Source organism: Mastacembelus armatus, chromosome 19 (genome assembly GCF_900324485.2).
Source record: "Mastacembelus armatus chromosome 19, fMasArm1.2, whole genome shotgun sequence".
Classification (NCBI taxonomy): Eukaryota; Metazoa; Chordata; class Actinopteri; order Synbranchiformes; family Mastacembelidae; genus Mastacembelus; species Mastacembelus armatus.
In genome coordinates, this window is record NC_046651.1 from 3,217,360 (window position 1) to 3,239,098 (window position 21,739).

The 21,739-nt window shown below is 40.4% G+C and overlaps 1 protein-coding gene across 3 annotated transcripts in view; it reads left to right on the plus strand.

Moving 5' to 3' along the window:
• jmjd1cb (jumonji domain containing 1Cb) overlaps nt 1-21,739 on the plus strand; it is a 158,411-nt gene continuing 136,672 nt past the window's right edge. For 2 of the 3 annotated variants that reach the window (XM_026314673.2, XM_026314672.2), the window contains exon 1: nt 1-409. In XM_026314673.2, the coding sequence (XP_026170458.1) occupies nt 254-409 (156 nt within the window). In that variant the 5' untranslated portion in view covers nt 1-253. Of the gene's footprint in view, nt 410-16,326; nt 16,346-21,739 lie in introns of those variants that run through there. The other variant, XM_026314675.1, reaches the window with a different exon arrangement.

Sequence of the window (21,739 nt, forward strand, 5' to 3'; positions counted from 1 at the left end):
GGTGATGTGGTTCAGTGTTCCACCGTTTTTTTCAAACTGAGAGAAAAGAGACTGACGCTTGAGCGGGTGGAGACTGCTACACGTTTAAATCCCCCGGGTCGGGTTTCAGCGTTTACCAGCAAAAAACTTTTGCTTTATTATTTTCTTTATATCGTTGGATATTTCAGGGCTTTTTGATGTCGTAAATGACAGGTCTATAAGGGCGCCGTTGTTGGGAAGTTTTTTTGAGGGGGCCTTTGACCAGCAAAGGGCCATGGCAGTCGAGGCTCGGCCGGAGCTGGTCGGGAAGCGGTTCCTCTGTGTCAGCGGGGACGAGCCGCCTGAAATTGGCGACATCGGTCTGTGGCCTTGGAGATCCGGAGTCATACGAGCCGTCAACCACCGTGACAGCGACAACCCCGACCTGACGGTAAGGAAAAAGACGACTTTGTCCTCCTTTTTAGTTTGTTACAGAAAAAGCAAATGGGAAAATGTCTGTGGTTGGTGGCTAGCCTGTTATGTTGTAGGCTTTCCAGGCTGAAATTATTTTGTAGGGTTTCTTGGTTACAATGGTTTATTGGAGCAGTGAATATACCGCTGGTATTTGTATTTTTAGAAAAATATTTGTCATTGTTGAATGTAATGCTTCAACCAGTTATTTAACCACTCTAAGCAAGCAAGTAAATGGGAGACAGACTAGCAGCAGGGGCTTATGGGAAGCAGATATCGTTGGCTCAGGCAGTACTCTGCTTATGTATATCAAAATCCCTAAACTTGTGTTACACATACATCATGTATGGCCGAGGCAAATCTCCATGTTTTCATCTATTTGCGCTAATAACAGTGAAAGCACATACATGTAGGTACATTGTGTCTGTCAACCATAAGGGTCAACGCAAAGCGTTAATTTCACAATTACGACGCTCTCGAAGACAAACATCTGGAATTTGGACTATTATGTTGTAGTCTGTAGCGGCTAAAGCATGGCTAGACATTTCAGTCTCGACCAGCTAAATGATTTAGTGGGCGATATAGCCTACTGCACATCAGCTGACGGAGGTAACGTTGGGTTTGTAGATTTACACCACGTTACAAACCACGGTGAACTAATCCCTGCCGCCCCGTTATTCTTTTTATTCCTCGTTATTTGACTTTGATGGTCGACCATAAAGCCCCGTCTACGTGTGTTATTCAGGCAGAAAACAGTCCTCCGAATTGGACCGGGACGCAGGAATGCTAGGATTTGTAAAAACATAAATCTGGCTTTCTGCAGTCTGAACAATAGGCTTCTTATCTTATGTCAGTTATAGCCTGGAATTTCGAGAGAACTTCAGGAGTAGATTTTAGGAGCAGATATTTTTCCTGGTTGATCAGTAAATAAATGCATTTGTAATACAGTCAGTATGGAGGGAGCAATGGATAAAAGTCTTGCCACTATATTCATCTGAAATTTCCACTTCCCTTAAAAATTAGGTATATTCATAATAGATTAACATGCCAAAAAACAGGAAACAATAACATATTTGCCCTGACAAGCCCTTGGCTGGCTGATACACTGTAATGTCTCATTGTACAGTGTGCCTGTTCCCATTTTCTTTTGTTCAAAGAACCCTTCTATCAGCCAATGCAGATAACTGGCCAAACCCCAGCACAGTTCTGATTTGATTATTTTTTTAGTATGTTGTCTTTGTACTCATGTGGCTTTTTTTTTAGAACTGATATTTACATCATTCAGTAAATATTATAATCTAATGGTAGATCTATGGTTCTTTGTATTTTAATAAGAGGGACATCTGTGGTAGTTCAATTCTTGTGTTTCTGTTTATTTTAAAGCTTAAAACGGGATCATACATGCCAGAGGTCATATGACTACTTGTACTAAGTTCTGTGTGATTAGACAGTAGATATTTTCCTGGTGTTACAGGTTTATAGCTTTCTCTTATTCTACATTCAGAACATGTATTTATATTAATTTATATAGGAATGGCAAGGTGGTGTAATACCACAGATTGACTATCATCACTAAACACTTCTCAAGTGTAATTGCATGTTACCTCATCCACATAGCCAATTGCATCTTCTTGTTTGTATCATACAATAAACATGTTCCCAGCTTCCTAATTCCCCTGTTGATTTGGTCCTTCTGTGTGATGTGATTTAGGCAATGAGTAGTGTTCTGTTTTAATGGCATATAGTGGGGCACAGTCTTATTAGCAACGGGTTTAACTAGCTGACTGAATACAGTGGAGATGGATTGGAGATTAAATTAGAAGAAGTGTGTCAAGCCAAGCTGTCAGTCCTTTTGTCAAGTGTCTGTGGCCAGCCACACAGGAGTATGCTGCAGTAGCAATGGATCACCATGGCTTATTGGTTCATAACCATTTATTTTAATAGGAAACAATGTTGTTTATATAAGTCGATAATTTATAATTTAAAATATAAATTGCTATAGAGGTGAGTCCAAAATTAGATAGGATAAGATGAATGTCCCACAATGGGGAAATTCACAATTGCCACCCATTAAGCAGAAAATCAGCAGCGTTTGAGCATCACAATGGTTGGTAAGTTTTTAAGATGATAACATTTAATTTCTTATTTATATAGAATCAGCTCAAAATTTTGTCTGATAAACAGATAAGCAGACGATTTTTCATTGTCCCTGCTGGACTATCTTTATTATTCAGAACGCGGGGGGGAAACGAGTGTAGCTTTTACCATCACTACTGACGTGTAATCTAGCTGTAGTACTGTAGTACTGTAATGACCCATTGATTCATGCTGATCCATTGATCAAATAACCACCGATCTGTTGTTTTTAATGCAAAGCATAAACATCAATGTAGAAATTACTTTTTAAGATGCAACTTTATTTTCACAATGCAGCCAGCAATAAGCCATCAAAGCCTGCTTTCTCTCCAAATGTAGAAACCTAGCACGGTGAGCTGTAGCAGCCAAAAAAAATATGCAGATAAAGTGTACTCTCCTATTGTGGAAAAAAGTGATGAATGTGGAAATATTTCAGATTTTTAAAAAAGTACACATACATGGACACACGATACATGTATGAATGTGAAGATTTACAGAAAAATCCTACTGATAAAGTGAAGGTAGATTTTTCTCTAGCTGTTCTTGTGTGGTTTATGCAAGTGTAATTCATTCCTAAGATAAGATCAATTTTATTAATCCCCAAGGGGAAATTCAAGTATTTCCTGTCTGAAGACTCACAGTTTATTTGAATTGAAATCATGGGTCCGTGTCCTTAAATAGCACATCATAGTAAACAGAGAGGTTCACTAAAACTTTTAGATAAATCTTTGGTTGCACTTGTTATTTACTAAAATATAATCAATATAGTATTATTTTAAGTTGATTCCGGGCCACTGCATTGAATCGTGGCATGCTTCAGCTAACATAGGATTGCTGGCTTAGAGAATTCATATAAATCATGTTCAGAGGAAACTTGTAATTTTCAGCCTTAGCCTTGTCAGAATAATTACATTTCCCACCAGCATTTCTTTAGCTAAATGGTTGATAATACTATTATTTTAAACGGTCTATTTGTAGTTGGGGTGGCCAAACACTGCTAGTTTAGTAACAGTAGATTAATCTAGTTTGGCTGGCTTAGAGCTGATGTAGGCTAAACACTGGAAATGGGGACAGACAAATTGTATTAGAATTTCTGATGCATTTTGATTAATTGCTTTAGAATCATTTCTGTATATGGGATATGTGATAGTGGACTTACATACATAAGTTACATCTGCAAGGTAATTGTAGACTGCCTAACTGTTTGTGCATAGAGTATATGTTCTTTTTAGGGGTGTGATATACTTGACTCATTAGGCAAAGTGATACATGAAACTAGTTTTATGAGACTGAGATAAGATATTTTTAACACTGTTTTCATGAAATCTTGAAATGAAAATGTCAAGATCTCATGCTACGCGATCTCATCACACCCCTAATTTTTTTTGGGGTACTTCTTCTGCTTAGTAGCAAGCTGTAAATGCAGTTTCATAGTTTAACCTTGAGTTAATATTATGCAAAAAGCTCATAATAAATGAATAAATAGAATGCAATATGATGTGTCTCATATAATGGAATAATGGGATGAGGCACAGTCCTGTTGTGTGCTTTATCATAATTGATGATATTGAACTAATAGTATGTGTACATGTACAGTCAAGGTGTGTAGTTGCTTGAACTCCCAAATACATTTGCTTTGCAGTCCTTGAATAGCATTGTAAATTCCTTCCCAGAAAAATACATGACAGAGGAGTTTAATTGGGAGACAGAAATAACAGCATTGTACTTCCCTAACTAACACTTTGGTAGGACCTGATGGACACTGATACCAGTTGAAAGGAAAACAAAAGTCTCAATAGTAGAACCCTACATGAGTCTTGAGTGCAAAACCCATCACACTCATCCCGATTCACAATGAATGTAAAGAGCAGAGCAGGTTATCGCGCATAAGACCCTTTGTTTTACAGTCCACTGAGCGCACGCACACACACACACACACACACACATGTAGTTGCAGTCCCCCTAGTTTGTTTTGTTGGGTTGTGGCCTGAACTTCATCTGTGTGGCATAACAGCAGAACATAACTGACCAGGGCAGAACCTTTCACATACACAATCCATGCATGGTTGTTGCAGTGCTAAAATTCAGCCAGCTTAAAAATGTTTCTAAGCTGTGAGTATGTATTGAGTCCTCAATAGCAGCATTGTTTGGAGTACAAGCTCACATCACAGACACAGAATAAACATGGCAGGAGACAAGGTTTAATCTTCTGATGTAGATACTCTGGTAGAGCTGGCACAGGAACAGTATACCATTAAAGGCCGACCATTATGGGTTTTCTGTGGCTGAGGCTTGTTTTTTTTTTTTTTTAGAAATGCCCAAAATATGATGCAATATTTTTTGACCAATATGTTGGGCTGATTTCATTTACTGAGTGTTCATGTTTCTTTTCTAAAATTCAGGGGCAATTCTAGGTTCAGATATTTAGGGGTGCTCTAGACCTTAAGGAGAATGTGACATTATGCTGGTGCTCTTTCTGCCGCCTTCATACTGCTCTCTCCCCTTCTCTTCCTTTTTATCCTCTCTCCCTCTTTGTGCTATCAACCAAACTTAACATCCAGTCACTGAATTTGTAATTTAAAAGCTATAAATTGAATATTAGGTTGCTATGGGCAATGCAGTTAGGTAATATCATTTTGACCTTATTTTGTCACCTGAACCTGGTTGTTTTCTTTGAAAAAAAAAAAAAAAAGAACTCGTATATCCTTCTATGGTTGAACAGATTTCCTAATAGTGAGGGTCTGCCCGGTGCTTAAATTCATTGTCCATAAATCTTCTTTTCATTTCGGCTGCTCCCGTCAGGGGTTGCCACAGCGAATCATCTGCCTCCATTTAACCCTATCCTCTGTATCCTCCTCACCCACACCAACTATCCTCATGTCCTCCTTCACTACATCCAAGAACCTCCTCTTTGGTCTTCCTCTAGGCCTCTTTCCTGGCAGCTCTAACTTCAGCATCCTTTTACCAATGTATTCACCGTCCCTCCTCTGAACATGTCCAAACCATCTCAATCTGGCTTCCCTGGCTTTTTCTCCAAAAACATCTAACATGAGCTGTTCCTCTGATGTACTCATTCCTGATCCTATCCATCCTCGTCACTCCCAGAGAGAACCTCAACATCTTCAGCTCCGCTACCTCCAGCTCTGCCTCCTGTCTTTTTCTCAGTGCCACTGTCTCTAAACCATACAACATTGCTGGTGTCACCACTGTCTTGTATACCTTTCCTTTCATTCTTGCTGACACTCTTTTGTCACATATCACACCTGACACTTTCCTCCACCCGTTCCAACCTGCTTGCACACGTCTCTTCACTTCTTTTCCACATTCTCCATTGCTCTGGACTGTTGACCCTAGGTACTTAAAATCCTCCATCTTCTTCACCTCTACTCCCTGTAACCTCACCGTTCTACTTGAGACCCTCTCATTTACACACATGTACTCTGTTTTATTGCAGCTAAGCCTAATTCCTCTCCTTTCCAGAGCAAACCTCCACCTCTCTTGATTTTCCTTCACCTGCTCCCTGTTCTCACTACAGATGACAATGTCATCTGCAAACATCATGGTCCATGGAGATGCCTGTCTAACCTCATCTGTCAGCCTGTCCATCACCACAGCAAACAAGAAGGGGCTCAAAGTCGATCCTTGGTGCAGTCCCACCTCCACCTTGAACTCCTCTTTCACCCCCACAGCACACCTCACCACTGTCTTACAGCTCTCATACATGTCCTGAACCACTCGAACATACAGTGGGTACGGAAAGTATTCAGACCCCTTTAAATTTTTCACTCTTTGTGTCATTGCAGCCATTTGCCAAAATCAAAAAAGTTCATTTTATTTGTCATTAATGTACACTCAGCACCCCATCTTGACAGAAAAAACCAGAAATGTAGAAATTTTTGCAAATTTATTAAAAAAGAAAAACTGAAATATCACATGGTCATCAGTATTCAGACCCTTTGCAGTGACACTCATATTTAACTCACATGCTGTCCATTTCTTCTGATCCTCCTTTTGATGGTTCTGCTCCTTCATTGGAGTCCAGCTGTGTTTAATTAAACTGATTGGACTTGATTAGGAAAGGCACACACCTGTCTATATAAGACCTTACAGCTCACAGTGCATGTCAGAGCAAATGAGAATCATGAGGTCGAAGGAACTGCCCAAGGAGTTCAGAGACAGAATTGTGGCAAGGCACAGATATGGCCAAGGTTACAAAAGAATTTCTGCAGCACTCAAGGTTCCTTAGAGCACAGTGGCCTCCATAATCCTCAAATGGAAAAAGTTTGGGACGACCAGAACTCTTCCTAGACCTGGCCGTCCAGCCAAACTGAGCAATCGTGGGAGAAGAGCCTTGGTGAGAGAGGTAAAGAAGAACCCAAAGATCACTGTGGCTGAGCTCCAGAGATGCAGTAGGGAGATGGGAGAAAGTTCCACAAAGTAAACTATCACTGCAGCCCTCCACCAGTCGGGGCTTTATAGCAGAGTGGCCCGATGGAAGCTTCTCCTCAGTGCAAGACTCATGAAAACCCTCATAGAGTTTGCCAAAAAACACATGAAGGACTCCCAGACCATGAGAAATAAGATTCTCTGGTCTGATGAGACCAAGATTGAACTTTTTGGCGTTAATTCTAAGCGGCATGTGTGGAGAAAACCAGGCACTGCTCATCACCTGCCCAATACAATCCCTACAGTGAAACATGGTGGTGGGAGCATCATGTTGTGGGGGTGTTTTTCAGCTGCAGGGACAGGACGACTGGTTGCAATTGAAGGAAAGATGAATGCGGCCAAGTACAGAGGTATCCTGGAAGAAAACCTCTTCCAGAGTGCTCAGGACCTCAGACTGGGCTGAAGGTTCACCTTTCAACAGGACATTGACCCTAAGCACACAGCTAAAATAACAAAGGAGTGGCTTCGGAACAACTCTGTGACCGTTCTTGACTGGCCCAGCCAGAGCCCTGACCTAAACCCAATTGAGCATCTCTGGAGAGACCTGAAAATGGCTGTCCACCAACGTTCACCATCCAACCTGACAGAACTGGAGAGGATCTGCAAGGAAGAATGGCAGAGGATCCCCAAATCCAGGTGTGAAAAACTTGTTGCATCATTCCCAAGAAGACTCATGGCTGTACTAGCTCAAAAGGGTGCTTCTACTCAATACTGAGCACAGGGTCTGAATAATTATGACCTTGTGATATTTCAGTTTTTCTTTTTTAATAAATTTTGCAAAAATTTCTACATTTCTGTTTTTTTCTGTCAAGATGGGGTGCTGAGTGTACATTAATGAGAAATAAAATGAACTTTTTTGATTTTGGCAAATGGCTGCAATGACACAAAGAGTGAAAAATTTAAAGGGGTCTGAATACTTTCCGTACCCACTGTACTTCTCTGCCACTCCAGACTTCCTCATACAAAACCACAGGTCCTCTCTCGGCACCCCATCATACGCTTTTTCCGAATCTACAAAGACACAATGCAGCTCCTTCTGGTCTTCTCTGTACTTCTCCATCAGCATTCTCAAAGCAAATATTGCATCTGTGGTATTGTGTCTTGGCATGAAACCATACTGCTGCTCACAAATGCTCACTTCTGACCTGTGTGTGACTCATCAGCTTTATTCCTCTGTAGTTTCCACAACTCTGCACGTCTCCCTTGTGTAGTGGTGCTCATCTATAAGAACTTCTCCTCCATCCCTCAGGTATCCTCTCACTCTCCAAGATCTTGTTAAGTAGCCCAGTCAAAAACTCTACTGCCACCTCTCCTAAACACTTCCATACTTCCACAGGTATGTAGTCAGGACCAACTGCCTTTCCACTCTTCTTCCTCTTCAATGCCTTCCTCACTTCATCCTTACTGATCTTTGCTACTTTCTGCTCCACAACAGTCACCTCTTCTATTCTGTGCTCTCTAACATTTTCCTCATTCATCAACTCTTCACAGTATTCCTTCCATCTTTCCATCACACTTGTGGCACACATTTCCATCCCTGTCCTTAATCACCCTTACCTTCTGCACATCCTTCCCATCACTGTCTTTCTGCCTCGCCAACCTGTACAAATCCACCTCTCCCTCCTTAGTGTCCAACCTATCATACAAATCCTCATACGCCCTTTGTTTGGCCTTTGCCACCTCTACCTTCACCTTACGCTGCATCTCCCTGTACTCCTGTCTGTTCTCTTCTGTCCTCTCAGTGTCCCACTTCTTCTTAGCTAACCTCTTAACACACTCCTGAACTTCCTCATTCCACCACCAAGTCTCCTTATCTGCTTTCCTCTTTCTAGATGACACACCACCCTCTTACCTGTCTCCCTGATCACTTTAGCTGTAGCTGTCCAGTCTTCTGGAAGAACCTCCTGACCTCCCAGAGCTTGTTTCAGCTCCTCCCTGAAAGCCACACAACACTCTTCCTTTTTCAACTTGCACCACTTGGTCCTCTGCTCTGCCCTTGTCCTCTTCATCTTCCTCACTACCAGAGTCACCATCCTATGCTGTCTGGCTACACTCTCCTCAGCCACTACTTTGTAGTCACTGATCTCTTTCAGGTTGTAACATCTGCAGGATGCAATCAACTTGTGTGCTCCTGCCTCCACTCTTATATGTCAAAAATGTGTTCACTACAGCCAATTTCCATCCTTTTTGTGAAGTCTACCACCATCTGTCCTTCTGCATTCCTGTCCTGCATACCAAACTTACTCATCACCTCTGTTTCCCTCACCAACATGTCCGTTGAAGTCTGCCCCAATCACCACTCTCTCACCACTAGGGATACCCTGAATCTCTTCTAACTCACATCCTACCTGTGGGGCATAACCACTGACAACATTCAACATCACACCTTCAACTTCCAGCTTCAGACTCATCACCCTATCTGACACTCTCTTCACCTCCAGAACGTTCCTAACAAAATCCTCCTTCAGGATAACTCCTACTCCATTCCTCTTTCCATCCACACCATGATAAAATGGCTTGAACCCTGCTCCTAATCTATAGGCCTTGCTACCTTTCCACCTGGACTCCTGAACACACAAGATATCCACCTTTCTTCTCTCCATCATATCAGCCAACTCTCTAGTTTATCCTGACAAAGTCCCTACTCTAAGTCCTACACTCCTGCCCTTCCTCTTCTCTCTTTGCCCACGAACACTCCTTCCTCCTCTCCTTCTTCAACCAACAGTAGTCCAATTTCCACTGGCACCTGGTAGCTTAACAGCACCAGTGGCGGTTGTTGTTAACCCGGTCTGCGACCGATCCGGTATGGAAGTCATATTTGTGATTCGCATGTTTGATTTGGCTTAGATTTTATATCGGATGCCCTTCCTGACACAACCCTCTGCATTTACCCGGACTTGGGACCGGCACATGAACACACTGGATTGTGCCCCCCTGTGGTTGCATTAAATTCATTGTCCATAAATGTACTGTAAATATACTTTTTTAAAAAAAATCAAATTACATAGCTAATATCTATAATTCAATCATAAAAATAGAATGCCACTTAGTGGTGGTGGAATTTTAATGTTTACCAACTGTATTTGCCAAGGTTAACTTTTCAACTTATTTGCGGTTTTAATCTCCACCACGAAATCCACTGCTACCTTCTTTTATTTCTTCTATGTTGATTTCCGTGCGAAGCAGAATAAAAAATAAGTTCACAAATTTACCATGTTCACAAGTAACGTTAGTTAAAAACGGGTCATTATTGATCAATTTACAATTTTTTAGGGGTGCTGAGAGGGAATTTTACCTGAGCATCCCTAAAAAGGGCCAATGATCCACCCTGCTAAAAATAATGTTTCATATTTAAGTAATAAAATATATGTGGCTTTGAAAAATAAGAATTTAAGCCTTTCTATTTCTCCCACTCTTTTCACTCTTCCAGAAGTTATGGGGCTTTTCCATTAGCACTCCTCAGCTCGACTCGACTTGATTTTTTTGGTTTTCCCTTATGGCATAGTACCTGGTAGCAGGTACATTTTTTAGTACCTCCTCCGCCGAGGTTCCAAGTGAGGTGAGCTGATACTAAAATGTGACGTCAACAGACTGCGGGTCACCAATTGGACAGGCAGTGATGTCACTGGAAGAGTCATGAGCGCTACGTCCGACCTCGTCTGACACAAGAATCAAAAACTCAGCATTTTTAAAAACTGGCAACAGTGATCATTTGTTTTTCCATTTTTGTCGTCTTTAGCAAGGCAAATGGCTAACAGTACTTGCAAAACAACATCGTGGTCCTATGACGAATTGCAGACGTTTCAGCTTGCAATGTACTGAAGGATCCAATGATAATATGTTAACTCCAAGGGCAGCATGGTGTTGGAGTGTTTAGTACTGTTGCCTCACTCCAAGAAGGTTCCTGGTTCAAAACTCAGCTGGGGCATTTCTGTGCAGAGTTTGCATGTTCTCCCTGTGCTTGCGTTGGTTTTCTTCGGGTACTCCAGTTTCCTCCCACAGTCCAAAAAAAACAAAAAAACATGTATGTCAGGTTGATTGGTGACTGAGTGTGAGCGTGTGAGCGTGTGTGTCTATGTGTGGCCCTGCGATGGACTGGTGACCTGTCCAGGTTGTACCCTTGCCTTTCACCCAAAGAGAGCTGGGATAGGCTCCAGCAGATCCCTGTGGCCCTAAAATAGGAATAAACGAGTATGGATAATGGATGGATTTAAGTCCAGGAAATAAATAGTTATGATTATTTTTTGGATTAAATTTGTACTACTTTAGTACAAGGGGTAAATGTTATAAAACCAAATATACAGTATATTGTTGCCTTTCAAAACAGGATGCAGTGGTAGTTCATTATTATTGTTAATCAGGGGCTGCATTCATAACTATTCCTAGCGCAAAAAGTAGCTCATAGTGACAAAATTCTAAAAAAATTAGAATTATCCCCAGCAATTTCTCTTTAAATTTTAGGAGAACACGCTAGTAAAGATAAAAGTTATTCATGAAGCATCCTAACCCTTAACAACTGTGGAAAATTGTTAGGAGTACTGGGGAGGACTAAAGGCTAATTTCTTAAGCAGAGGAGAGAAAGAGAAATCCTGGAAAGATGAAAAGAGTGAAGAAATTTGCTTGAAACTCTGAATGACAGTAAGTTGATCAAACATTACAGATTAGATCATGGAGGAAAAATGTTTGCATTTGATCTTACTACACATGCACTAATATCTGTGACTCACAACTTTTACTATTTACTGCTTATTACTTTTTCCAAACGACTTCCTAAATTTCCATCCATTATCTATACCCACTTATTCCTAATTAGGGTCACATGGATCTGCTGGAGCCTACCCCCAGCTCTCTTTGGGTGAAAGGCAGGGGTACACCCTGGACATGTCACCAGTCACCAGTGTAAACAATTACAGTACTCTCAGAACCTCATGCCTGTCACAGTTCATTTTTGTTTCCACTGGAAATTCACCTTGCAGGCTCAAAAACACAGATAGGAACTTTTTTTTCTGGTGTTTTCCTGGCTCACAGTTGCTCTAAGATTGGTCCAAGATTGGTCTTTTGTTAAAGGTTCTTAAGCTAACATATTTTCCAGCACAAGGCACACTTTTTTTACTCCTCTGGCTTGTGCAACATAAATAGCGAAGTGACTTATATATTTTAATTTACTGTCACTTTGTCGAAAATTCGCGTTTCAAAGGTCTTAAAATGAAATCTAACCGACCCCATAAAGAAGATTTTATTTTCATCTTGTAATCAATTTGAAAGCCTTTCGCATATTTGTTACGCAACGAAATAGGCGGAACCAACTAAAATACGCGTTTGTCTTTTGCCATGGGTAAATGTAAATTTAATGACAATTGGTTACAAAACCCTAATTTTGCGCCGTGGTTAAGTCCAGTTAGTGGCAATGTGTTCGAGGTCCGGTGCAGGCTGTGCAAAAAAATTTAAAACTCGGAACAATGGGTATGAAAGCTTTGGAGACCCACATGGAGACCCACATGCGTGAATAAGACAAAGCGGCTGCGGAAACCTGTCAGAAAACACCTGGCATTTTATTTTTGTTTTACTCAATAAATCAAACGGTGTGTAAACAGTTTATATCAATAAACAGTGTGTTATGGTAATTGGTTGTATTGTGGGATGTTTTATTTTATTTCTACAAAATTGATCTTAAATTTCATTCAGCGTGGTATTAAAAAGGTCTTAAAAAGTCTTAAATCTAGCTCTTAGAAACCTGCAGATACCCTGCTAGACCATGGGTCTCCAACCCTGATCCTCAAATGCTACTGTCCTGCCTGTTTTTCAGATATCCCTGCCCTACCCACTGCTGATTATCTGGATCAGGTGTGTTCAGCCACTTAGAAACTGGGAGGGCAGAGATAACTGGAAAACCTGAAGGACAGTAGCGCTTAAGGACCTTTGTTGGAGGCCCCTGCACTAGACAATAACTCTTAGTGTAACACAAGTGAAAATGCTGCCCAAAGAGAGCTATACTGCAGACTTCAAAGAGCAGGTAAGAAAGTCTGCAGCAGGAGGAAAGTTTGGAGTGAGTGTTGACATTCAGGCAACCTGAGAGGACACGCTGGTTCATCTTCCTTCCCAATGTTGGTGGAGTTGTTTGACTATAATTAAAAATGTGACTTATATATGTATTTCTTTCTGTTTTTGCTAAAACCGACTAATATTCTGGTGCAACTTATAGTTCAGAAAATTCGGTGAGTTAGGAGCGTTGTGAGATATTCTTGGAATCTTTATGAATATGGCCCCTAATTGATAGTATCACAGTGATATATATTTTTCTCACCCAAGTGTAGTAACTAGGGCTGGAATAACTAATTAATATTATTGTTAAAATTTGATTATTAAAATAGTTGGCAACGAATGTATTTATTGATTAGTTCTAGTGATGTAGCTGTTTGCAGCAGCACATGGTAGAAATGAAAATGGCAGAACCGGAGAAAAGTGAAAGTCATGTTTTTCACAATTAAACAATTTAATGTGGACAGTGGTGGTGCCTTCTCATTCTCATTTTTCTGTTATGTGGTCAGATAATCAGTCATCCAGTAAAATGACTGACGGTGAACATGACACACACACACACCGCCGCTCTGATGACTGATTTAGGTTCGAGTTGGTGTTGATTAAATGTTTCTGTTTTCATATATAAACTCTGGACATTTCATGAGAATTACATCCAGAGTCTGGAGTTCTCATTTTAACAAATGCAAACACAGCTGGAGACACAACAGAGCTCACACAAGGGGGTGAACTGAAACATTGATTCAGGCTGGGGATTTGACTCTGTCTCAGGCTACTCTAAACAATATTGGTGGACATGTAGTGGGCTGTTGCTATGTACTGTGGTTGCTATGTGCTATGGCTGTTATGTCATGTGGCAAGAGTGAAAGTCAACCTTGACGCAAGAATTCTGAGTCCATCAACTTATCCTGCTGTTATATCATCGTCCACAGGCTAATGGGAAATTTCCCAGTGGTCCCAACAATCTGTCCGCCACTGGCTCACACCACGGCACTACCTAGATTTTCTGCAAGCAAGCTTTTAGGAGCAAAACCGGCTAATGTCTGTCCTGTATTCCTCGGTCAATTGTGTTTTTACATGCAGGTCACCAGGATGTCTAGCAGTGTTCAAGTGCATACTGAAAGCATGCCGCGTGATTAGTTTTAATGCACCACTCGCTTTTGATTTAAGTGTGAAACTAGTAAAAAAAAAAGTGCCTTTTTTAATGTAATAAAATGTACGCTATGTTCAAATGTCATTACACATAAAAGCATTTTTTTTTCCTGTTATTACATGTGTAGCAAACTCATTTTAAGGTTCATATTTTGACAATAAAATGTTAAAAATAGATATTCCTATATTGTTTTTTTAAACTCAGATTAATCAGTTAATCAAAAACATAATTTATCCATTAACCAATTATTAAAATAGTTTTTTGCAGCCCTTGTTTTAACACTAACACTTTTACACTTTACATGTATGGCTTTACTGGCATTACAATTAAAAGAACTACTGCCTGAAGTAATGTACATGCAGGAGTACAAAGACAACAACAGCATGGCACAGACAAGAGATCGTATTTTGTGGAAAGAATTTGCTTTTTTGTTTTATGATATGTTGACATCAACTGTAAGGATGCTGCAATCTCTTTTGAAAAATTTTTGGAATTGTCAATAAAGAAACCTATTTTGCGGTTCTGTTAACACGTTCACTTTAGGGCTACTGGATATATTGAATCAGCATCGTCATTTGTGATTTGCTCATGTCCAGAAGTCACACTGCAGGATGTACAATGTCAAATAGAAAAATGAAGGCCTAAAGTATACTTCATACAAGTATGCAGAAGCAAACAGTAACTACAGATCTATTGTGCCTCCCTGGTGAACATGTGCACATAACAAACTGGTGCAGGTGATCCAACTCAGTCCACAGGGGTTGATATTGGTCAGAAGTGGCCAGCTTTTTTCTTGTTCAATGGTTGCACCTAAGTTGTGTAAGATTTTCAGCTGAAACACTGAAGAACACAAGTGTCTGTGTCAGTGTCTGTGTTTGTGTACTTATGTAAAAGATGTTTCAGGCCTAAATCTATCAAACTGCTGCTTTTATTTTTTCTTGGTTGATATAAAACTAAAACTTGCATGGTTCTTACTTTCTATTTCATATTTTCTGTCCAGAGTTAGTTGACAGTGAGTGATGTCCAGTTTTGCACAACAGACTGATTAGTTTTCTTAAAAAGCATTTCTGCCCTGTGAGTTGGAACGGTATATTACCAAAAATGAAAATTTGTTTGAAAGACAGCAGTGTCACTTGTATGGAATTATTTCAATTACAGAAAAGATTACGTTCACCGTAGCATGTATTTTGGTCCTGTTTTCTTTATTTTTGCACTATATAACAGGAAAATATTGCAGTGTCAGTTGTTTTTTCAATACTGTGCAGATCTAATTCAATGTGATCACTCTTATCACCCAGGTCGACCAAATGTAGTGTGAGCAGAAGAGTCACAGTATCATTCACACCATGTGGCAAGACCTATTAAAATGTGTTGAGTAAATAAATCATATATAATCAATACAAATCTCACTGTCTCACATGCCTAATACATTAGAGATGCTCACAATAATGAATGATATTGTGTTCCCCTACTAGGTGCACAAGAATATGGTTGTGTATTTATGTTGTACAGTTAACCACTGCCATGTTACCAGTTGAGATATGTAGTGGATTGATGAAATTCATTGACAGATGTTTATTCCTGCTTATTCCTTCATGAAACATTTTTTCTGTGTGCTCTTGCATGTTGTTTTAGCAATGAAGAGTACCTGCAATTATCAATTCTAGTACAGTCAGAGACAAAATGTCACTTGTTGAATGATGACATGATTAGCCTTTATTTATAAGGTTAATATTTGTACAGTGAGCTGAAGAATTGTTATGTGACTTCCAGGTTATGTGGTGTTTGGGCAGTGCATCTACTGGATACAGAGTGTTAGTGTTGTGTTTTCTGGTGCCTAAGGAAACAAAATGTAATCTGAAGCCAGGATGTGCTGCCTGGATTACTAGCTGCCTGCAACCTTCCCCCATATTTTTTGCACACACACACACACACACACACACACACACACACACACACACACACAGAGAGTACACTGAAGCTCCATTACACCACAGTGCTACATACGGCAGCCATAAAGTCTCCTATAGGCTAGCAGCCTTCCCCAATAACCCTCGGAATACATCCGGCCCTACAAGCCAACAGCTGTGGTTTCCCACAGGACAATGTCAGACCTCAGTGGTATACTGTGCTACGCTTCTGGTAGGCTATTCTTATCACTAGGTTGTGATGGAATTTATATTTTAGAAGCTATCATGCTAAAAGTACCTTATATCTGTTTCGTGCACTGACAAAGGACCACACATGGAAATTGTTAATAAACAAATTAACAGCCACTGAAAGTTTTTCACATACTACTTGAAATCAGTTGATCTAACTTATGTATATTTTGTGATCTTTGTTAGTCTCATACTTAGTCCCATTGTTAGTCCCATACTTCATACTCAGTTATCGTTCACATACATTACAGAGCTAATGTTAGACTGGTTATCTTGTAATGTAATGTAGGTTAGGGTAATAAGTTTAAAGTAACAGCACTCAGTGAGTGACTGCCAAAGCAGACTACTTTCTGGTTGTTTGTTAAACAGAAAACCTACTACTCTGCATGATAGCAATGAAATGATGAGGTGTTGATATACTCTGTCACATGTTTGCAAAAAGATAAGAGATGTATCTAGAAGTTTTATTTTGTTTCCATGTTTATCTGCATGTTCACAGAATTCAGAAGATTTTGATGGTCTTTGACAGATGCTAAATAGGCATTTCTTGAAAATGAAAAAAAAAAAGTAAATGAAATATTCAAAAAAGCATTAACAAGTCACCCAGTTTCAAGAATGTGGGTATTTTACCAACTTGGACTCAGATCAAAAATGGAAGTGTCACAATCCATGCCTATTAGCAAGAGACTCTGTTGATGATTAATAGACAGAAGTCAGAATGATGTCTAATTTAGCAATTGTATTCCCAGACTGTACTGAGCAAAACTAAACATGTTGAATGGTTTAGCTACACTCGTATCAAACTGGTAGTAGATTCATTTTTTTATATGGAATATAAAATATGAATTATAATGCCTTATAAAATAATTTGTTTGCCACTGATAAATACATAAACAGAGACATTATAGAAGCCCAACTATGCTGCAGTGTATTAGTGATCCTCAATAGTAGTCTCAGACTCTAAACTTTGGTTGTGGTGGGATAGTCCCTTTAGAATTCTATGCAGTGTTATAATAAATGTTCGTTTCTGAGCTTCACTGAAAGAATAATTTCTGTCTTTATCATTTCTGGGGCCCAAAGCACTTCTGTGTATTTTAAGAAAGTTCTGTCAGGGAGTACTGGTCTGGCCCTCTAACAAGAATGTTTTACCAAAGAATATGAGGGAAGATATTTTGGTGTAGCCAGTAATGAGGAGGTTGTGCTTGCTCAGCTTGGAACATCTCCCAAATGAATTGAGCAACTGTGCTTCATGTGTGTCCATCTACTTTGGCTGTAGCTTTTCTTTTGAGTAGAAGATGAGACGTCACCTGCTGCTGTTTATATTCTGTCTCTTTCTGGGTCTGGGACACAGGCTGAGTAGAGGGTCTTCCCGTCCTCCTGCTGTAAAAGTGTTTTCCTAGAGCCAATGGAATGTTGCCTTACCTGTTTGTGTAATGTCAGTCTACAGTTCTCACAGACACCAGTTGAGCCTTTAAAGTAATTCAGCTAATCTGTAAATCCTTACATGAACACAGTTGCTTTGTTCCAATGGGACACAACATGAGAATAATTGACAATTGGATTGCATACGGTGTCTGTAGTTGAATTTCAAGCAGGTTCCATGTTATCGTAGCCAACAGTTTCAATTTTTCTCTTGAAGCAACAGAAAGAAAACAGCTTCTGAACTGCACTGAAAACATTAACGTAAATACTATATTGTTTCAGTAGTGCAGTGACTTGTTACTACTACTACTGCTTCTACTACTACTACAAGCAGACAGGATGAGCTGTGTCATAGCCGCTGAACCCACTAGCTTTAGTTCCATCTCTGTGCTTTCTAGTTGGTTTTTGTTTACCCTTGTGCCCATCTTTTCTTTGTTCTATTCTTTATTGCACCGTGCTGTTATGTTGTACTGTTCTCCCAGTCCTGTTCCAGCCCAGCCTATGTTCTCTCAGTTTTCTGTCTGCTTCTGAGCTCTCCTTACCTGTCCCACATGCTTTCATGTTCACTAGACTTTTAACTGAAGTGTTTAACATATGTGTGTGTGTGTGTGTGTGTGTTAAATGATCATGCTTCTTGGTATAGTCAAATATGCCATAGTGTTACTTGATTGTTAGACTTTTTGTCGTGGTGAATGGGAAGGAGCTTTGTTTGCTTGTGCAGGAAATCACAAATAATGCAAAATATTGGTTCATTTTAAGACTCCATGAGCAGTATATACATATTGTATATGCTTTGCACACACTGTAACTTGGATGTGTGTATTTTTCTGGGATATATTGTCTGTTAGCGCCTAAAAGATTTTCAGTGCAGAAGAAGCAAGGGGAGATTAAGTGGCTGTTATTTCTTTAAATGAACATACTGGCTTATTTAGTCTGGTCTTGTGGTGCTGGTGCATGACTACTTAGCTAGCTTTCTCATGTTGCACAGTGAGAAAGGGAGATCAGGGTGGAGAGATGGAGAGAGAGAATGACAGAGAGATGTGCAGACGAAGGGAGAAGAGTGATGTTTCAGAGAGCTGAAGTGAAAGAGTTTAAATGCTATTTGAAAAATGAGAGAGGAGAGAGAGAGCTGTGTACTCTCATTAGTCATTTGGTTGTCCAGCTAGACAGGGTCTCTGGCAGAGGCAGAACGAGAGAGCAGAGAATAAGGGAAAGAACGAGAGAGAGAAAATGGGAATGTGAGCGAGACAGAGAGAGGGGTTTCTTTCTCCTCTGTCTGGCCTCTCTCCCATAGCAACAGCGGCTTAGCCACGTGAATGCCAGTTCCTTTGAGTTCACCCACTGCACAGAACTTAACTCCTTCAGCTCTGGATCACAGCACACAGTAGCACAGAGCCAGAGAACACAACAGGACTCCAGAAAGAATAAACATACAAATGCTGGGGCTTCATTCTGCTTCAATCGGAATGCCTTTAAATGGTATTAGAAGCGACTATCTATCTATCTATAAAGGGAATGCATTCAGCCAGGTGCTCACCTCTAATTCTGACTGATTCTTCTCAAGTTTGTTTTTTTTCTAGTGTCTTTGAGAGTGCAAGTAGTCCAGTTACTCCCATATGACATCCATGCATCCAGTGGCAAGAAGGTTTTCTGTGTTTCCCAGAACAGTCTCAAGAGCATGAAGGACATACCAGGAGATCAGCCATTATACCAGCAGAGCTGAACAGGGCTGTAGTTGGCCAGGAGCGGTATCTGCTCCTTTATGCAAAGATGAATGGGAGAACCACTGTGAGAGCCTTACAAAATGACTCCAGCAGGCTACCGGTCTGCATGATTCTGCCCCAACTGACACACACTCCATGGGGGTTGCATGCAGGGTTGATATCCTCGATGACTGGTGCTCTCAGCCCAGCACTGTGCAGCTCCATTGGCATTTGCCAGAGAGCACCAGAATTGCAAGTCCATCATTGGACACATGTGACAGGTATGAAATAGTCTGGAAAAACTGTGGTGAATGTTATGTTGCCTGTATTATCATTGAGCATGAGCAGCAGTGAGGAGGCATATCCTTGGAGGTTCCTGGGCCCTGGGTTTCTCCTGGTGGAGGACAATGCTTGGCCTGATGTGGCTAGAGTGTGTGTAGGCAGTTCCTACGGTTATGATGATGAAGGCATTAATGCCATTGACTGGCTCTCTTGTTCCGCTGATCCAAATGAGTATCTATGGAATATTAAGTGCCACCATAGACTTTCCAGGGCTCACTGATGCCCTGATCCATGTCTGGGAGATCATCTGCACTCATCAGGAGCATGCCCATTGTCACATTATAGCAGCTATGATGAAATTTATGCAAAGTGGATCAGCTTGTGATTTCAATTTATTTATATGTATATATATATATTCCCCATTCGCCCCTGAGAACAGTCTTTTTTTTTTTTTTTTTTTTTTTTTAATTCTCCATCAAGCTCGGGTCCTCTACCAGAGGCCTGGGAGCCTGAGGGTCCTGCGTAGTATCTTAGTTGTTCCTAGGACTGCACTCCTCCGGACAGAGATATCAGATGTTGTTCCTGGGATCTGATGAAGCCACTCTCTCAGTTTGGTGGTCACAGCCCTGAGTGTTCTGCTTGGTTGTGGTGTTTCATGTATGGCCTGCCTGCTAGCATCTTTATGAGGCATTGCTGTTTTTGAGTTTCGTCATATGAATTGCAACAGAATAAGGATTATAATCTAATTCTGGCCCTTGTTTTGTTCTGATGATGCTTTGTTTGGATAGTGCTGAACAACAGCGCTTACTTATTAAAGTTTTATTTATTTATTCATTTTTTTCATTAGTTGTACGATTAACCTACCTTATTGTATTTTACTAAAAAATAGGACATGGACTGCTGTGTATATCAGGTTTACTAACTTGCTTTAATGCTCGTGTGAGTAGACTTGGTATTTGACGTGCTTCAGCTGGAATGTGAACCACAATTAAACAAGTTAATTCTTGTTACCTGAGAGAGGACATATTCCCTCACAAAGAAACTCATTCTCTCATTGTCAGATCTCTCTCTCTCACTCTGTATGCACTCTGACATTTTTTTTTGAGAAACCAGACAGTGTCTCAAAAGTACCTTAACCTTTTCATTATGGAATAAAGTGTTTATTACATTTTTTTGTTAGTTGAAGAGTTTTCTATAACATTTTAGAATGTTATCAGCTTACCAGTCTTCTCCAGTCTGTGGTCGCTAATCCTATAATATACAGTTAACCCTCGGGGGTCAACCAACGCGCTAGCGCGTTTTGAGGCATCTCCTCCTGATAACGCCGAAACAAACTTAAATTACTCCGTCAATTTTGATCGTAAAAGCAATATATCATTCGAATCTGTAAATAAAACAACCAGAATGTCAGTGAATACTTAAATAATATAAAAATAAGAAATATATGGCTAGAAAGCTTGAAATGATTTTTTTTTTTTTTTAAATGAAACAATTCAAGTCGAAAACAAATCATCACTTTTTATTTAATCCATATGGGGGTGCAACGAGTAGTGGCTCAAAACGGACTGATTGCTTTGGAGTTGTCATGGTGGAAGGAACGGCGAGACCTATGATGGCTGTATTTCCGATGAGGCAGGAGAGCGATGTCCGGGTGGAGGTGGAGCGCAGCTAGTGGAGGCACAGACAGGTGACCACGGAGTCGAAGGAGCTCAGCAGCCATGTATTGGAGTATACCTGTCACGGGTTGATGGATGAGTGACAGGAGAGTCCAGGCTAGTGCAGACCAGATATGGAAGTTGCTGTTCCACATTGTGAGCTGTGGCGGTGTCGTGAAGGTGTCGTGAAGCCAGGTAGTGTCACAGGCAGGTAGGGTAATGGTGTCTGTTATGGATTGGTGTAAGCTTGAATATACACTGAGGCATAAGGTGGCAGCTAAAACGACGATATTCTGATGGAAGATGAAAGATTAA